We start from the raw sequence: 19,204 nt of genomic DNA, 5'->3' as shown, positions 1-19,204 counted from the left end.
TGGAAATGGCTGTCTATACCTGCTGTCTCACCTTCATTACCCTCAACAGACTCCAGTGGGCCTCTTCTTCCCTCTATGTAACTGAAATTGCTGTATTTTGCCAAAGTCTATTGACTGTCCTGATAGCATTCGTTGTCTTAGTGGGATCTGATGCAGTTGACCGTAAACCTCTACTTGGCGGTTCTCTGTGACCGCACATACGCCTGGTTTTTGTCCTTTCTTGTGGGGGTTCCTTTGTGGTATCCTATGCTGGCTCTGCCTTTTCTTCCCTCCCCTTTTCTTGGTAAAGCTCCAGGGCTCAGGACTCCGTCTTCTCCTTTTCTGTCTCCATTTTCAATCCCCTGGTGATCTCATTCAGGGTCGCGGCCTGTTTGACCTCTGCAACTGGGTTTAATCAATATCTCACGCTTCACATGTTCCAAATCAGCTCTTGATCCTTCCCCTGCCCCACCCCAGTGTCCCTGCAGTTTGCCTTTTCTGCTGTCTTCTCTGTCTCGGGTTTATGCCCATCCTCCCCATTGCTCAGCCTAAAACCTCGAATACACTCTTCACTTCCCTTTCTCTCACACCATTCTTGTGGCTTTACCTTCAAACATGCAGCCTTTCCTCCCTGCCTCTACTGCTGGTGGCCTTGGGTGAGCCACTGCCATCTCTCCTGTAAGTGGTCTCCTTGCTGCTCCCGACCAACCCACAGTTGTCCTGAGTGGCTATACGCTTCACTCATGGTCAAAGCCAAATCCTTTCAATGGCCTTCAAGATCTGTGCCCTCCCTCCCTGCATTGCTTCTCCAATCCTGCATCCTCTGCATCCCTCTCACTGCCACTCTGGTCATGCTGGTTTTCTTGATGTTCCTTGGACACACCAGCCCTGTGGCTTTGCACTGACTGTTCCCTCTGCCAGAAATGACCCCTTTCCAGATGCTCACGTTTCTACCCTTCCCCTCCTTCCAGACTGCTTAAATGCCAGCTTCAGTGAGGCCTGTTCTGATCATCCTGGTTACAACTGGTAATCCATTCTTCAGTTCACCTCTGAAACTTCCAACCCTCTTACGCTGCTCAATTTTGTTTTCAGTTACATTTACCATCTATCAACATTACATAATTGACTTACTATATTCACTGTTGACCTCTCCTCTCACTAGAATGTAACCTCCCAGAAGGCAGGAATCTTTGTTTTGTTTACTGATGTTCCCCCACATGCTAAGGACAGTGCCTGATGCACAGAGAGCCTTCCACAAGTCATTGTTGGATAAATGAATAAAGGTGGCAGTAAGTTTGGGCTTGTGGTATCCATAGTAGATCTGAAGTCCTGTCCCTCCCAATACACCTCTCTCCACACCCACCCTGTGCATTTCTTTATTGCAAAATTGCAGTTTTTATTTGGGGAAAAGACCTTTTTGTTTTTTTAACCTTTCCCTGGGAGTTTCTCCAAAGCAGATTAAGGAGTTCAGTGTTTCCTTTGATGTTGCTAAAAAGATAGGCAGGTTGATGTTTACAGGGCCATTTGCACAATCAGAATGTTCTCTTGCACGAACCACCACCGTCAATCCAAGAACTGTACCTTCCTTATTTTAGGTTCAAGCTTCAGAAAGGCCTTACAGTTTCACAGCACGGCATGCTGTCTGGGAGCACAGTTTTGATCTTCACAGTGTAAGCAGCACATTTCCAGTACCTGTGACTATGGGGTTCCTCCTGCTGCCTCCTTCTGTCTTAGGAATATCCCAGGATGGAAGACAGCACTGCATTCCTGAGGACCTTCCTTCTCAAGAAATGCTCTTAGCAGAGAGGGCCGCTGTCTGACTCTTACCCTTTGGAACAGTTCAGGCACCTTTAGACATAGTACACAGACAGCCCTTCTTAGGATATGGGCAGGGGGACATTCTGTATTCATAGGCATTTGTATTGAGCTACAGGTTGGAAAGCCAGTCCCCCAGCAAGGGAATCTTCTGCCAGCTCAGCTCTCCCCGATCACTCCGTTAACACATCATGACATCACCCTGTTCACTTCCTTTTCAGATTGTACCAAAATTTCTAACTATCTGGCTTTTACCTGTATTATATAATTGTATATATACAATCATGCACTGCATAACATTTCAGTCAATGACAGACCATATATATATACATGTATATATATGTATGTATATATATGTATATGTGTATATATATATATAATGGTGGTCCCATAGGATTATAATACTATATTTTGACTCTACTTTTTCTGTGTTCAGATAGATGCACCTATTGATGCATTTTTCAGAATGCATCCCCGTTGTTAAGCAGTGCATTACTGTATTATATATATGGCACATGTATTATATATATGGCACATTGCCATTACTTTTAATGGCAAAAACCACAATCACTTTTGCTCCGACCTAGTAATTGCAATAAACAATTGTTGCATATAGCAATAGTATTGCATTGTTTTTCCTGTGTTGCCTACTAGACCATGAACTCCAGGAGGGCAAGGGCTATATCTCCAGCACTGAGCACAGAGTCTGGAATAGATGCCTCTCTTCTTGCCTTTGAATGGGTGGGTAATTGTTTAAAATGGAAGAAGGCAAGAGAAACATAACTTCCTATTATGGTGGATGCTGTTACCTAATAACATTGATTTCTGTGCCTTTATTTGTGCCATGGGTGCCTTGTGAGACTTTTATCCTGCAACAACAGTGGGAAAGAACTTTTGACTGGAAGTTTTTTGCATCTAGCCTTAAACTCTATGTCCCACATAAGCCTCCAAGTCACCGTTTCTTTATTAGTAAAGTGATGGGATAGGTCAGGAGTTCTCTAAATTCCTTTCTTTAGAAAATGTTTAGGATAAATTTTCACTATCCATTAGTATTAAATTTGATCATCATTTTGTTAATAATTTCCTACATTTCAATTCAGTTCCATTTAGATTCCTACTGTGCGCTGGCACGTGGCTGAGCTACACAGCTTCTGACATGTGATTTGAAGACATAGTTTAATACACACATTATATATGTGTATGTATATATATCACATATATATATAATCTACACATATACATGTAAGAGAGTCCCTGTTCTAATGGTGAGTTTATATTTATGCATGTGAATTTTGATATTTATTCTTGAATTTAATCTAGAAAAGTTAGTGACCAGTCATAGTCTTAATTTTTATTCTTATTCATGCCAAAATTATTACTCTACTAGTAGAATAAATAGATAGGATCATGGTTATAGTTTTCAAGGGAGAAGGGAATATAGACATTATTTAATCCATGTCCATTGTTTTATGAAGAATGCAAAAAAGACACTGACTTGCCTAACATCATATCAGTTATTGTGACAGCTGTAACTAAAACACAGGTAGCTAGTGACTCTGAATCCTTTGCTTTTGAGACTACAATTCAGTCTGACTCTACGAGACTCTGACTGATGGTACACAGAACAGACCTACGTATTAGCCTCATGGGGTTTACCATCTGCCAGGGGAGCTAGAAATAAGACAATTATTTATACCTATATAATAGGAAGGTTACAGTGTGCTGGAACTTAGCAGTAGTCAGGGAAATTGAACCTAGACTAGGAGTCAGGGAAGGCCTCCTGATGATTTGATAGAAATTGAAGTTGCAAAGCAAACAGTTTGGCAATGAAGGAAGAACATTCTAGGCCCACTGAACAGCCTGTAGAAAGGGTCAGAGTGAGTAGATAGTGTGTGAGACCAACTAAGTGAGGGCCAGAAGGAGCTTAGGGAGCAAGGGGAAGAAAGCTTGAGATAGAGAAGCTAGGTGAGGATCTCACTTGGGTTGCTTTAGAGACCTTAGTGAGGAGTAGATGGATTTGAATGGAAACCCATGGCAAGGTTTGAAGCAGTAGAGTGGCTACCTTGGAAGTCATATAAATCATGTGAGTATCACTTTATTCTCAAACCATAAAGGCAGAGTGCACACTAGTCTTCAGTTTGATCCCGACTCAGTGATTAGCAGGAGGCATGGGAAACAAATTTGTCCTGCCATTCTGGGCCTCAGCCTCCACACCCTACTGTCTGACCTGTACACAGACTGGTGCTTTGGATTAGCTTTACGCTTGTGTTTGAGACATCCCGTCTTCCTCCACCCTTGACCCGGCAGCTACCCTGTTTTGCCATTTTGCCTTGTTTGGAAGATCTCCATTCTCTCCTGGTGTCCTGGGATGCCACTTGCCCTGTCAGGCTCTTTCAGCTGCTGGGAGCCTGTGGATTTGAGTCCAAGTATATTGTGCTGGCCACAGAAATTCATTTCTTTTAACACCTAAGTTGCAATCACAGTTTCAAAGGAATCATATGCATTTGCTGCTTATATTGCTTGGCTTTATTAAGAATGCTTCAGTTTTGAAATCACAATGGAATTTCTAACAACATATAATTTATTTCACTCATTCCAGTTGACATGATTTAATTTGCCTTTGATTTTGTTGTGAATGATGCAAGTGAAAAAAAGATGCCTGAGTTATTACTGTGTGTTCAACTGCTTTTTATGTTTTCTTTAATTTGCAGTTTTCTCGTGTATTGAAGAATAGAGCCTGGCCTACTTTTAAACAGGCCAAATCTAAAATCTCCCCACTGCACAGCAGTGATTTCTGCCCTACCAACTGCCATGTCAACGTGATGGAAGTTTCTTATCCCAAAACATCAACCTCTTTGGGAAGTGCATTTGGTGTTCAGTTGGATAGTAGGAAGCATAATTCTCAGGATAAAGAAAACAAATCTTTGGAGCAAGGTATGCTAGCTTTTGCAACTTTATCAAATTATGAAAAGCAATTTAGGCAATGATAGCTATTTGTGCATCCCTGAAATTCAATAGATACCTGGTGTGCAAACAAGCGTGAACTTTTATAAAGGAAGGATTTCTTGCTGTAATCATTTGGATAAGTATGCCTAAGTGTATACTGAATGAAAATGGAGTTAGGCATTTTTGTTATTTTTCTTCTAAGAAGGATGTTTGCTCTCGCTTTCCTTATGCATATGATAGGCACAGCTCATCTTGCTGTGAAAGCTGCTGATCTGAAATGGCCCTGAAACTTTGAGGACAATACCTGAGGAACAGCTGCAGCAATGCACAATGCCATTCTGTACCATCACAGTAGGACAAGGGATCAAACTGTCCTCTAGTTTTTAATTACAACTCCCCACAGGCTCTAGTTTCTGAATTAAATTCAGCATTGGATCAGCATTTTATTTTATGGAATCTTGGCTTTAATTGGACTGGATAAAGAAAATGGGGTATATAAACACAATGGAATACCATTCAGCCATAAAAAGAAGTAAATCCTGTCATTTGTGACAATATAAATGAACCTGGAAGACATTATGTTAAAGTGAAATAAGCCAGACACAGAAAGACAAATACTGTATGATCTCATTTATATGACGAATATAAAAAAGTTGGTCGCATAGAAGTAGAGGGTAGAATGGTGAGTACCAGGGCCTGGGGTGGTTGGGTGGGGGATTGAGAAGATGTAGGTCAAAGGATATAAAATTTCAGTCAGATAAGAGGAATAAGTTCAAGAGATCTGTTGTATAACATGGCGAGTATAGTTAACATATTGTATTCTTGATAAATCCTAAGAGAGTGGGTAGAAAGTGCTCTCAGCACCAACATGATAACTATGTGAAGTAATACATATGTTAATTACCTAGATTTAGTCATTGCATAATGCATATATACGTCAAAACATCAGGTTGTGCGTGTAATACGTATAATTTTATCTGTCGATTAAAAAACAAATAAAATTAATTGGACTGGATTGTTATCATAAGTTAAAGGTGATACATATTACTAAGGAATGACTTTAATTCCTCAGGGAAACTGAGCCCTATGGTGTACATTCAGCACACCATCACAACCATGGCGGCCCCCTCAGGTCTGTCTCTGGGACAGCAGGATGGCCATGGCCTCAGGTATCTGCTAAAAGAAGAAGACTTAGAAACCCAAGACATCTATCAGAAACTGCTGGGCAAACTTCAGACTGCACTGAAAGAGGTGGAGATGTGTGTTTGTCAAATAGATGAGTAAGTGTTTTGTATGACTCTTTTAAGTTTGCCAAATAAAATAGCCGTAAAAATGTGACTTAGAAAAATTCAATCATTCTCTCTTTAGTTATTGGAAATTTAGGAGATTTGTGCTGATTATATAGATCCTCTTCATTCCAAAACCTTAAAAATGTTTTTAATGGAAAGAATACATATAGGTATATATTTTAAGTAAGCATTTAATACCAAGGAAGAGAATGACAAAATTCTGTCTTATACAAGGATGCTAAATGAGTCTCAGTGTAAAAATATTACCTTGAAAGAAATATTTGAAAGAATACCAGTTTTGTATGAGGATTTCCTTGCATTCTTTGTAGTTCAGGGTACAAATTTTGGTGAATATGCACTCAATAGATATTTATAAAAGACATAAAGTATAATAAATGCTTCACATACTTGTTAAATGAGTAAATGTAAAATTATGTATCTCTAGGACAAATGCTTTTTTCTGTTCTGATTGAATTCATGGCCTGCTAAGCAATAACCCAAACACTTGTGCCAGTATTTTTAACCAAGAGAAGGTGGAGGCAATTAATGAGCACTTTTCCAAATAAATCAGTTCTAATTCTTATTTAAGAATTTGATGGTTGGAGAATTGCCTGAGCTTCGCAGGATGCTTTGTCACATTCGTGGTATAGGACAATACTTCACATCGAGTCCAGACAGCTCTGTATAGTCAGAACAGCATGGGGTTTGAGGTAGCTCAGTTTCTCATCTACAGAAGTGAATGAGTAATAATAATGAATTACAAGTTTGTGGTCATGAAAATTATACAAATTAATATAGAAAGTAATCAGCACACTGCCTAATATAATGCTTGCTCATCCATTCGAGGGATGGAAATTATTGAACATATCCCAAATTGGCAGATTCTGAAAATAATAGAAATACTGTTATCTTCTTTTTATTGTACTCTCTTCATGAAGTTGTTGATTTAAATGGCTACAGATGTGAACTCTTAACTTCACACACACACCTATCATCCTATACTTCATGGATAATTCAGTTTTGCCACAAAATATTTAGAACTTATTCCAAGCCTTTGTTGTAATTAGACATTATACGGATGAAGTCATAATTGACATGATCTCTCATTTTACACATTTTTGAAATTTAGAGATCAAAATCATATTAGATGCATCGTATTTTAAAAATTATCCTCAATATTTAGTATTTACTTTGCTAATTTTCTGAAGTTTTATGAGGATTTAGAATTAAGATTTTGTTTTTCTATTTCTAATATATTAGTTTTGTATATTATACTGCGACTTTTCCCATTTACAGATGAATTAAACAGTTCAAGATTGCTAAAAGGAGAGTATTTTTTAAGGAATTGCATGACATTTTTGAAGTGTGTTGGAATCCTTGTGACAACAGTTTATTATATTTTAGGATATGATATTTTACTTCATTTAATAAATGAGATTTTATTGCATGATGTATTTTAGAAACCAGTTATTGTCTCCCAGAGGTATTTATGAAGTATATAGAATTTTTATTAATAAGGCAATAAATAGTGGCATTGAATCATAGCTCCTAGGCCTCAAAGGGATTTTAAGAAAACATCTGTACCAATCCCATACTTCCAGTTGCAAGAGTTGTTATTGCCATTTTGGGATGAGTCTTGTCAATGGCAAGATTATTGATGTGCCTCAGCTGACACTGCTCAGGGACTAATCTTTAATGCACGGACGGTCTAGCACTGCCTCGCAATCCTCCAGACTTTGTTAATTTATTGACTTTTTTTTTTTTAAGGTTCAGGTAATGTAGAAATATTTTCAGGAAAAATGTGTAAACCCAAGGAGCCCCTTTTACTTGGTTTAAAATATTTATATTTAAGGCACTAGTTGCAGACTAGTTATGTTTTGTTAACTGAAACTACTTAAAATGATTGTTTTTCACTGAAGATTTCCCCACCCTGTTATTCTAAAAAGCTGTACCCAACTGAGTGTGTTTGTTAGAAAAGTGGCACAGAGTGAGCGAATGATTGGAGAAGCCACCTTGGTCTTCTTTGGGTTCTAAGTATAAATAGGTTCCACACAAGTTAATGTGCCATATAATCCCTGTAAAACAGTACAATTATTTTAAGTGCCTGGATTCCCCCTTGTCTTTAATATTCAGAGATACTGCCATGCAGTCGAGGTTAACACATTATTTAAAAATCTAGTATCTGAACAATTTTCTCACCCTGGAGTAATTGTTCCTGGTCATAGGTGTCTTTGCAAGTGAAGAAGCAGATCTCGGATGTGTTGCCAAGTTTTAAGAGAAACTGCCTGATAACACCTCAGTGCTAGCTTTTCTAGAAGTTATTCATCCCTGTGAAAGGTCCTGGGGTTGAGCTTGTCTTATCATAAAGTCTGGTTGTTCTGTCACCTGGGAACACCTCTCTTAGAAATGAAATTTCCTTTAACACATAGGCATTTCACTAAATCCTCCTACTTAGCTTCAGAGCCAAAGATGGAATTAGAGGTGAATTTGCTGTCTAGTAACATGAGGTAAGATGATGTAATGAATTTAATCAAGGATTTGTGATTCCGGTTTCACTTTGGAAAGTTAAAGACTTTTGCTCTGTAATGGGTTATTTACTGGGTAATGACACTTAGGTACAAGAAATAAGTAAAAGGAAAAATAATTAATGTCCAAAACCTTTGACAGGGTTTTTAAATAGAGGATTTGTGTATTCTCACAGGGAGGAAAGGGGCCTGGTAAACATAGGGGATTTGAGAACAGACTTCATTTTGCAGGTGCCAGATGCCTCAGGATTGAGTGATGAACAAACCACACTTTAAGACAGTTAGTAACCCGGGGGTTACAAATAGGAATGGTGGTGGTGGTGGTGGTGGTAGAGTAATCATTGAGGTTTCCCCAAGCATTTTGCTAGTAAATGTACAAAAAGAGGGGCACACCATAAAAACCAACTTTTTTATAGATGCTTACTTTCCAGGCAAGATTACACTATTATATACATTGGCTTATTTCATTCTCACAGTACTTCTGTGAGTTGAGTTATGAAACACCGGGATGCACCCTACTCCCTCCAGAGTGTGCAAGTTAGATGCAGGGAGAGGAAATCCTGCTTAATTTGCACAGGATATGTATGTAACAATATGTCTTGCCTACCCCACCTCTAAAATGGGGAAAATAATAATACCTACTTCATAAGGTGGTTTTAGAGATTAAATGAATTGATAACCTGTTAAGGACTTAGCATGGTGACTGTCATGAAAGCTCAACAGATGTTAGCAATGATGATGATGTTTAAAAACACACAGGTCATTGCAACATACTGTCTACAAAAATCTTTCTTATCAATGGCACAAGGAGGAGATTCACCTGGAATTGCATGCTGCTGAAGGTTTTAATTAATAGACCTCTAGTAGGTAACTTAATATTTTATACGAATGAAAGTGAAGGGATTTCTGCAAGCACAGATATTATGGTTTGATGCCTTGTTGCTTTTCAGAATCTAGAAATTTTATGCAAAACATGGTGTTAAAAATACAGTTTTTCTATCATTTGTTTATAAGCCTAACACTTGTTCCCACAGGGTCAATGCAAGCATGATTGCAGCTGTTTTAAATAAAAAGCAAATATCTGAATACAATTCATGTAACTTCGAAAAAAATTATCCTTAGCCCCATGACTTCTAATTTAAAAGATACATAAGCTCAGAGGCCTCTTGGCAAAATGAGAACTCCTGCATTTTTTCCCTCTTTGGTATTCAGAGTTCATCTGTCTGTGCAGCATGGAGCTTGGATAATTGGAGTTAGTCTAATGTTTTAATCTTTTGGGTGGAGCGGGTGAATAAATAGACAATCTGTCTTACAAGACATAAAAGTATCTTTCCAAAGAGAAAAACTGTGTTTAAAATCATCCATAGCTTTTGGTTATTAAAAATGTTCACAGGGCCTCAAGCAATATAACATAGCTCCTTCAATTTTTCACTGGTGTCTAAAAACTATAAAATGTCCAAATATTATTCAAATCTCACCTCGCCGTGAGACCTGACCTGACTGCACCACTGATTGAAATGGCAGCTTCATGCTTCCTTCCCTGCTTTCTTTTTCTCCTTACCATTTGCTGCCATTTGATATACTAGAAAGTTTACTTGTTTTTACTTGTCTTCTCTCAGTAGAATTTGAGCTCCAAGAAGGCAGGGGCTTTTGTATTTTCTTGTTGTTGTTGTTGTTGTTTGTTTGGTTGGTTTTTGAGACGGAGTCGCACTCTGTTGTCCAGGCTGGAGTGCAGCGGTGTGATCTCCGCTCACTGCAACCTCCATCTCCAGCGTTCAAGCGATTCTCCTGCCTCAGTCTCCTGAGTAGCTGGGACTACAGCCTTCCACCACCACACCCAGCTATTTTAGTAGAGACGGGGTTTCATGATGTTGGCCAGGCTGGTCTCGAACTCCTGACCTCACGTGATCCACCTGCCTCGGCCTCCCAAAGTGCTGGGATTACAGGCATGAGCCACCGCTCCCAGCCCTTTTGTGTGTTTTATAAACCACTATATCCACAGCACCAAGAACAATGCATGGTATAATAAATGTGTTTAGGGAAATCACTTAACAGGTATTTATTCAATGCACAGCATTGGGTTTGACATTATGGAATATGCATAAGAGGTATAAGAGATCTTCGCCGTCTTGAAATAACAAACATTACATTGCTATGGAAAAATGAGAATCAAGATATGTGCTACTGATTGGAACTGAAAATCACAGGTATTTAGTAAATGCGAAGATGGCTGTTGGCTTGAGAAGCCCTATGTGGGTTCTTTGTTTAGACGTGGTTTAATTCATTTTGCAAGTTTTTTAGCATGCTGTTTGATAATAAAGTTCAATTCCATTTTTGCCTAATTTTGAGTTAGTTGTAACAGAAACATGCCACAGCCAAATGTTCAAGCCTAGAGTGTTGGAGTCAGCGGCTACTCAAAGTCCTCAGCAGGTTTCACACAGTTCAGTCTGACTGCGGCATTTTAGCCTGGAGTCAAGTGGAGGAGCTCTTTCTGTGGGCAGATTTGGGACATTTCATCCTGGCTGGCTTGCAGATGAGATTGTAATTACCCCATCCTCACGTTGTATGTAACTCTGTTTAGTGTCTTGTAATCCCCAAGGCCGGGACTCCTGTTTGTATGAGCAGGGAGACAGATTGACAATCCAATATTCTCCCTGCCAAATAGGGAATGCCTGGGCAAAACCCAAGGCACAGATAGAGGGTAGGTGGGTTTTTAATACTGAATATGAGCCTGTGAGGACATTAATGCCCATTTATAGTTTGGGTTTAATATTTGGCTAGCACTTTAAAGATTACTGACTATTTTCTTTTTTTCTTTTCTTTCTTTCTTTCTTTTTTTTTTTTTTTTTTTGAGTTGGAGTTTTGCTCTTGTTGCCCAGGCTGGAGTACAATGGCACAATCTCGGCTCACCACAACCTCCGCCTCCTGGGTTCAAGCGATTCTCCTGCCTCAGCCTTCCAAGTAGTTGGGATTACAAGCATGCACCACCACGCCCGGCTAATTTTGTATTTTTTAGAGAGACGGGGTTTCTCCATGTTAGTCAGGCTGGTCTCGAACTTCCGACCTCAGGTGATCTGCCTGCCTTGGCCTCCCAAAGTGCTGGGATTACAGGCGTGAGCCACAGCGCCCGGCCAATTACCGAGTATTTTCATAAGGTGGTAATGGTTGTGCTAATGGCCAGGGGCTAGAGGTAACACCCATTATGCACCAGGAATATTCATTCTCACAGCAGTCATGGAAGTCAGTTATTCTCATTATCCCCATTTCGCAAGTGTCAAATAAAACTATCACAGCTTTATTTTAGCTGTAGTCATACATGGCACAACCTGGATTTCAATGAAGCTTTCTGGTCTAAATTGTATGCTGTTTGTATGACTTATTTTGTGAAGAACAAGTGAACTTTGAATGACATGCTTTTTATGCAATAGAATATTTACTTGATATGAAACATTGAAGCACTCTAGAAATATTTGTAAGCCTATTGTATTCAGCAAATAAGGTAGTTATCTATAGCAGACAGTTTGAAAATGTGCATTTATTTTTTTAATATTACATTGCAGCCTTCTGTCTTCAATAACATATTCTCCTAAATTAGAACGTAAGACATCAGAGGGCATAATACCAACAGACAGTGACAATGAGAAGGGAGAAAGAAACAGCAAACGGGTGTGTTTTAATGTAGCAGGAGATGAACAGGAAGATTCTGGTCATGATACCATCAGCAACAGAGACTCTTACAGGTAATTCACTAATTCCTCAAACTCATTTTCTTAACAAAGTCAAATATGATGCTGGATTTTCCACAAAGATCTTGAAAAAAGTTTTTGATTGTTTTTCTTTTAATTGATCTTTCACAATAATCACCTGTTATTACCGACCTCAGACAAAGCATAGTGGGACAGTGTAATATTTCAAATCCTTCCCTTTTCTAATATGAGCAGCTTGGAAAAAGCATTTTTTAGCTGGTGGTGTGAGCCTAATTTGGGAGAGTTGTTCTGTATATAGATTGTGTAACACAGATAGCAGGTAAGAAAATTGTGCCTATACAGGATTAACATTTTTTTCAACCATCTGTTTCTGTCACTGGTTTATTGGGTAGTGAACAGGAGTTCTTTTGGCCCTTTTTTCTCTCTTTTCTTTTCGTTTTCTATGTTCCAACCTAATTGGACTAATGTTCCTTGCCTACCTCTGAGACAAGGCTTGTGGTTTTTACTCTCTTGGATACCTTCTGTATTAGTTTTCTAGGGCTGCTGTAACAGATTACTACAAACTGGGCAGCTTAAACAACAGAAATTTATTATCACACAGTTCTGGAGGCCAAAAATCTGAAACCAAGGTGTGGGCTGTCTTGGCTCCTTCTGAAGGCTGGGGAGGAAGGATCCGTGCCAGGCCTGGCTCCTTGATGTGTAAACGGCCATCTTCTCCCTGTGTCTCTGCACATCATCTTCCCTCCATATGTGTCTCGTGTCCAAAGTTTCCCTTCTTATGAGGACATTTTATAGGGTGGCTTAAGATCACGCCCTAGTGACCTCATTTTAACTCGATTACCTTTGTAAAGACCCTATCTCCAAATAAGGTCACATTCTGAGGTACTAAGGATCACTTTTCAAACATGAGTTCTGTTGGGAGACCTAGTTCAACCCAAAATACTTTCCCTCCAAACTCTGTTATTGTCTTCCTACTAGACTTTCAAATGATGTCTCCTTACATGAACTTCCTTAATTCAAAGTGCTTTTTGTTCCTTGAATCCATGTATGGATACCTCACTGAGGACTGTCATAACCAGCCACATAAGCTGTGTATACAACTTTAACATCTTTTTCATTTATATTAATTGAAAGCAAAAACTATCTTCTTCACTCATCTATTATGCAGCGTTTTGCAATGAAAAGATATTGATTAAATAGTAATCAAAGTTGTTCTCATCAGAGTATAACTAGCTACAGACTGGGAGCTAACATTAAAAATATACTTTTATCAAACACATGGGGGAAGAGGAGGATTTTACATAATCCTCACCGCAAGCCTCCGTGGCAGGTTCTGATAGGAACTCCATTTTACATATCAGGAAGCCGAAGCCCAGAGGGCTGATATCATTTACCTGTGAGACCAGGTGGTCTGGCTTCCCAGTTTGTCTCTTAACCACTCTACTATTCCAATTTCTGTGTTTCCAAAAAAGATCTTAATGAACACATAAGAGTTATTCTAGAGATTTAATAATAGATCAGACAGATTAACCACTTTTATCACTTCATTTCCTTTTCACTTCTAAGCATCCCAACCTGCTCTTTAATAGGAATCTGTAGGGTTTTTCCCAGTGGGAAATTACATGTCTAAAAATACTTTCTTACCTCAAGTTCTAGATATCAGATAATTAAAATTACCCTGACAGTTTCCCTCTAGGCTAAGATAGAAATTTTAAATGTAAATTTAAAGTTAAGGAAGTCCTTTTTACTTATTCTGAGAGGAAAGAAAATATTTTATCTTCTGCACTATTTCTGAAATCTGTCCCTGTTCACACACAAACATATTGAACCTTTCTTGCCTTGGGCATTCATCATTATCAAGCACTTCCCTGTGCTAAAAGCTCTGAGGTGGAGACAGCCAAGGTTCCTATCCTCCCTAAGGAAGCTCAGAGTGTAACCAATAAGTTATGATTTAAGCTACCAGAAAGGAACAGTATTTTGTCTCTATTAGCAAGTTATCTAATTACTGGCATGTATCATGAAACAGATCATAAAGAATTTTAAGTTTGGTGTGACTCCTAGTTTTATAACTAACTGCCCTTAAAAAATCATTTAGGATTAGATTATATGATACAAGAAAATTTGAAATATAATTGAATCAAAAATATGCCATCTTTGGCTGGGCACAGTGGCTCATGCCTGTAATCCCAGCACTTTGGGAGGCCGAGGCGAGTGGATCACAAGGTCAGGAGATGGAGACCATCCTGGCTAACATGGTGAAACTCTGTCTTTACTAAAAATACAAAAAATTAGCCTGGCATGGTAGTGGGCGCCTGTCGTCCCAGCTACTCAGGAGGCTGAGGCAGGAGAATGGCGTGAACCCTGCAGGCGGAGCTTGCAGTGAGCCGAGATCGCACCACTGCACTCCAGCCTGGGCGACAGAGCGAAACTCTGTCTCAAACAAAAAAAAAGGAAAAGAAAAGAAAAGAAAATATGCCGTCTTTAAAAAGTAAGATTGAGTTGAACAAGTTTATCTTTCTCATAGTTTTCTTTAAAACATGCTAATAAATATAACTGATATAAGTTTATGTCATAAGAAATTGCAGGGACACCTGGGCAGATGCACTCTTACAGTAACATGAAACTTACTGTTTTCAGTGACTGCAACAGCAATAGGAATTCCATCGCCTCCTTCACCAGCATCTGCAGCAGCCAGTGCAGCTCGTATTTCCACAGTGATGAAATGGACTCAGGTGTGTTCATTGGTGAACGCCTGTGGGCTTTTTAATGTTAGTCCTATCGGAGATAACTTTAAGGTTTTAATTTCTTAGATCCATGTGAATTTTTATTTTTACCTTTTATCAGTCACTCTCTGTGGCCACACATATTGCATTTCAGTTTTAAGAGCTTGATAGTCTATTTCCCAATCCCATTTTAAAGGGAGTGAGTTAAAAAGCAATGAAATAAGCAAACTAATTGTAATCTTCAGATATGCTCTATTGTCTCTCTATGGTTCTATGAAGGATTATAGGTACACAGGAAATATACTGAAAGTATTACACACATTGTCGATGGGGATGGGCAGGTATGGAGTTTGAAGCGTTTAAGACAGCAGGTTCACCTAAGCTAGCTTTATATATGGATGTTGAGGATTGAGGGTAATGGGAGAAACAGATTGATATAATTATCTTATAAACATATTATCTTGTGTGTGTTAAGAACAAAGACTTTTCATTCCAATTAGGGAAAATCTTAATTTTTGATTATGCAGTTTATGTCAACTCTTCAACCACTGGAGGAACATCGTTTGAAAGAATCTCTAACAAGTGTCCTTTCTGGGAGGCACTCTGCCTTCAGAAGAAATAGTAACATCCCAGGAGCTATTAAATCTTTTGGAACTCTTTCTCTGAACATGAGAACTGTGCATGGAATAAGAGCTTGTGTTTAATTTTTACATTTTATTTAATATTAAAATATTTCGGTACGTTAAACATAAGATGAGTGATTTTTGTTTTTGGTTTTGTTTTTGTTTTGACATCTAGGTGATGAACTTCCCCTAAGTGTTCGCATATCTCATGATAAACAGGACAAGATACATAGTTGCCTTGAGCATCTTTTCAGCCAGGTACAATCGGGCGTTTGTGGGGCTTTTGTTCCACAACTAAACTGTGAGGAGTCCCTTTTTCAGATGCAGTAAAAGGAGCTCAGAGTTAGAACAGAAAGGCCTCAATCTGTCCTTCCACCTCCTTTACCTCAATTTCTGACATTTAAACTAGGAATAAACATTCCTTCAGCCAACTAACCTAAAGGATTTTTGTGAATATCAAGTATTTTACAGTCCTGGGAAAATTACTGTTATACACATAGGAGTTACCCTTTTTAGTATTTTTTGTTGTTTTTGGTTTTCAGAAAGCTTGATGATATTTCTTGCTCAGCATTATTTCTAATTTTAAAAAGCACAAGATATTGCCTTGGGTGCTAATTTTGCTGTTTTACATTAACAAAATGTATAGCCATAATCAAAATTTGTAGTAGAAGATTTTACCACTTTGAAAAGGATTCCAATAACTTATATAGTAAATTTATATTTTGTATTAATATATGGTAAGATAGAAATGTCATTGCAAATATTATCAGGTGCATTTATTTCAATATTTTATGTAAAGATCGATTTCACAAGCATCACGGGGTTTCAAAAATAATTGTTGCTTTAAGAAAAAATATTTTATAAGATTTACTTTTAGAAATATGTATCATGTACTGTGAGAAATATGTGACTCAGAAATCTCTACTATTGATAGGTGGATTCAATTACCAATCTCCTAAAAGGGCAGGCTGTCGTGAGGGCCTTTGACCAAACCAAGTATCTCACTCCAGGCCGAGGATTGCAAGGTAAGCCTTGGAAAATTAACTAGTAGAAGCAATTGAGAAAAACAAGGTGGTAGACAATATAGTCATGAAGCAAGCAGATTGCATAAGAGGAACAATTCCGGTTACTCATGTTCCATAATTCACTGAACACCACTTCTATCCTGATAATTTTTGAATATGGAAAAAAGTCACCATAGGAATTTTTACATGTCTGTTTCTTTGAAAGTTTAAAATGTTTAATGCCCATAGGGGCCAGGCTGAGCAAAAATGAGTTAATTGAAGATACATAAACATGAAGTTGATTTTGCTGAAACCAAGCGTAATGTCTTCTTGGCTGTTTCCCAGTGGTGAGGAAAGGGTGTGGGGAATGAGAGTTGATGAATGGAAAGGATGGAGCTGCCACCCTGACAAGTAACTAGTTTGGGATAATGAAAGTAGAGTTTTCATCTAAATTTGCTTTGTTTAAACATTTATAAGAAAATAACGTTAAGGTTTGACTTTTTAGATTTAACGGATTTTCTGATGGTGTGGCAAAAGAAATGACCACCATGTCTGTAGTCTAGGACAGCAGTGACAGAAGAAGGTTTTGAAGCCTAAAGGCTTCATTGTTTGGGAATTAGCTGAGACTTAAGAGAGATTTTCTGTGTTTATTTAGAATTTCAACAGGAAATGGAACCAAAATTGAGTTGTCCAAAAAGGCTACGGCTTCATATCAAGCAAGATCCTTGGAATCTTCCCAGCAGCGTCCGGACTCTTGCTCAGAACATCAGGAAATTTGTTGAAGGTCAGCATGAAAAGCAAAGAACATTACATGATATTAGCAATAATCAATTTAAAACCCACTAAAACCAAAAGTTTGGTAATGCCTGATTACTTTTTGCAGTGTTTCCTGTTGTGAAGAAAATAAGAGTACTGAAAATGGTAAGGGGGGAAGAGGGCAAGAAGGAATAAGATTATAGGGTCTTGTGTCCCAAGGTTATAAACATCATGGAGAATATTCTCAGTGAATAAAATAAGGGCTCAAAGTTATGAAGACAAATAGACATGAAGAGAATTTAAGACTCTATAATAGGAGACAATATCATAAACAAATTCTGAAGGATTTACAAAAAGGCATGAAGCAAAAGTTTATCCACAAAAAAAATGAATTGTGAAGCTGTTTGAGAATCAAAATAATCACATAGGTTGCATCATTAATTTTTAAGTTTTTATATCAGAAGTGTTTGTCTAAGTTGATTGCTATTAACTACCATAACATTATTTACATGACATTCTATAATTGGCAAAACCTGTAAATTGGAGACATATAACTTTGAGACGACTTCATTGAGATAGATTGCGTGTTGTTTAGAATCAGTGTGATTAAGTGAAAATTCTGAGAGTTTCAAAATTATGGTGAAAAAGATGAAATGGGAATTCATCTAGTTTTAAAAATATATAACTCAGCAATTTTCTTCCCAGTGATTAGACCAGTGGTTGGCAACATCTGGAGGTATTTTTGGTTGTCACAATTGTGGGTGTGCTACTGACCTCTAGATAGAGGCCAGGGATGCTGCTGAACATTCTAGAGTGTACGAGACAGTTCCTTACAAGGAAGAATTCTCTGATCCAAAATGTTAATAGTGCTAAGGTCGAGAAACCCATACAATAAATACTATTCCTGTGTTTACATTTTTATTCCTCAGTCATTTGTATGTCAGTTGGATATGGTCAATAGTATTCAATGGTATTTAGCAGAATTACACTATAACTGCAGTTATTACCTTAAGTGGGGTAAATTAAAGAGAGCTGTAAATTTTGCTGACAAAAGACAACCCCTTATATTAAATGGAGTCTGAGTTAGTCACTTAACTCTTTTAGGCTTCAACTTCCACATTTATTAAATGACAGAGATGGCTTAAATGTTCTGTGATTACTAAAGTCTTCTGTATAGACTTATACTCAAATATAACAACTTATGTTTAGAGATTAGTAGAAAGGAAATTTGTACAGATATGGAATACTTCCCCAAATAAATCATAGTGATTCTATCTTGTGATAAAATCTTGTATTTGACAGCTGGTTTTCTTGGCTATATTTTTATTTTATGGCCTAATGTAATGTTTATCTGTGATACTTTATAACATAATATTTAATGAAGAGCCTGAATTTAAAATTCCCCAAAATATGAATAGCATAAATGTTAAATGCATTTTTAAAAAACAATTATGTTTTAGAAATTTAAGTATATACTTTACTGAGTAAAAGACATATTTCTGCTGAATAGATGCCAGTATTATGACACTACTAGAAATTATAATTCTGCAGTTGTTCTCATCATCTTTGAGATTTTATATTTGTTTTAAGGTAAATGCATATTGGCTGGGAATGGAGAAATCCTTAAATCATCTCTCCCACTTTTTTGTTTTGAACGATTTTATCTTTCAGATAGAAATTTCTAATGCTCTCATTAGTTTCAAAGAACTTCTTGGCTTCTGTGTTAATTTTACCATTTATCCAAAAGTTATTCAAGGGCAGGTTATTCAATATCCATGTAATTGTATGGTTTTGAGTGAATTTCTTAATCTTTATTTCTAATTTGATTGTGCTATGG

At 37.8% G+C, this 19,204-nt stretch overlaps 1 protein-coding gene across 2 annotated transcripts in view; it reads left to right on the top strand.

Moving 5' to 3' along the window:
• Positions 1-19,204, top strand: part of PREX2 (phosphatidylinositol-3,4,5-trisphosphate dependent Rac exchange factor 2) — a 280,879-nt gene that overhangs the window by 155,123 nt on the left and 106,552 nt on the right. The window contains exons 24-30 of one of the 2 annotated variants that reach the window (XM_003274806.4): positions 4,506-4,728; positions 5,813-6,020; positions 12,115-12,294; positions 14,899-14,993; positions 15,783-15,865; positions 16,542-16,632; positions 17,267-17,395. In XM_003274806.4, coding sequence (XP_003274854.2) covers positions 4,506-4,728; positions 5,813-6,020; positions 12,115-12,294; positions 14,899-14,993; positions 15,783-15,865; positions 16,542-16,632; positions 17,267-17,395 — 1,009 coding nt within the window. Of the gene's footprint in view, positions 1-1,574; positions 1,815-4,505; positions 4,729-5,812; positions 6,021-12,114; positions 12,295-14,898; positions 14,994-15,782; positions 15,866-16,541; positions 16,633-17,266; positions 17,396-19,204 lie in introns of those variants that run through there. The other variant, XM_003274807.2, reaches the window with a different exon arrangement.

The sequence above is a fragment of the Nomascus leucogenys genome, chromosome 16 (assembly GCF_006542625.1).
Source record: "Nomascus leucogenys isolate Asia chromosome 16, Asia_NLE_v1, whole genome shotgun sequence".
NCBI lineage: Eukaryota > Metazoa > Chordata > Mammalia > Primates > Hylobatidae > Nomascus > Nomascus leucogenys.
The sequence above is the reverse complement of the archived record's forward strand: the minus strand, read 5'-3'. Positions and strand labels throughout refer to the sequence as shown.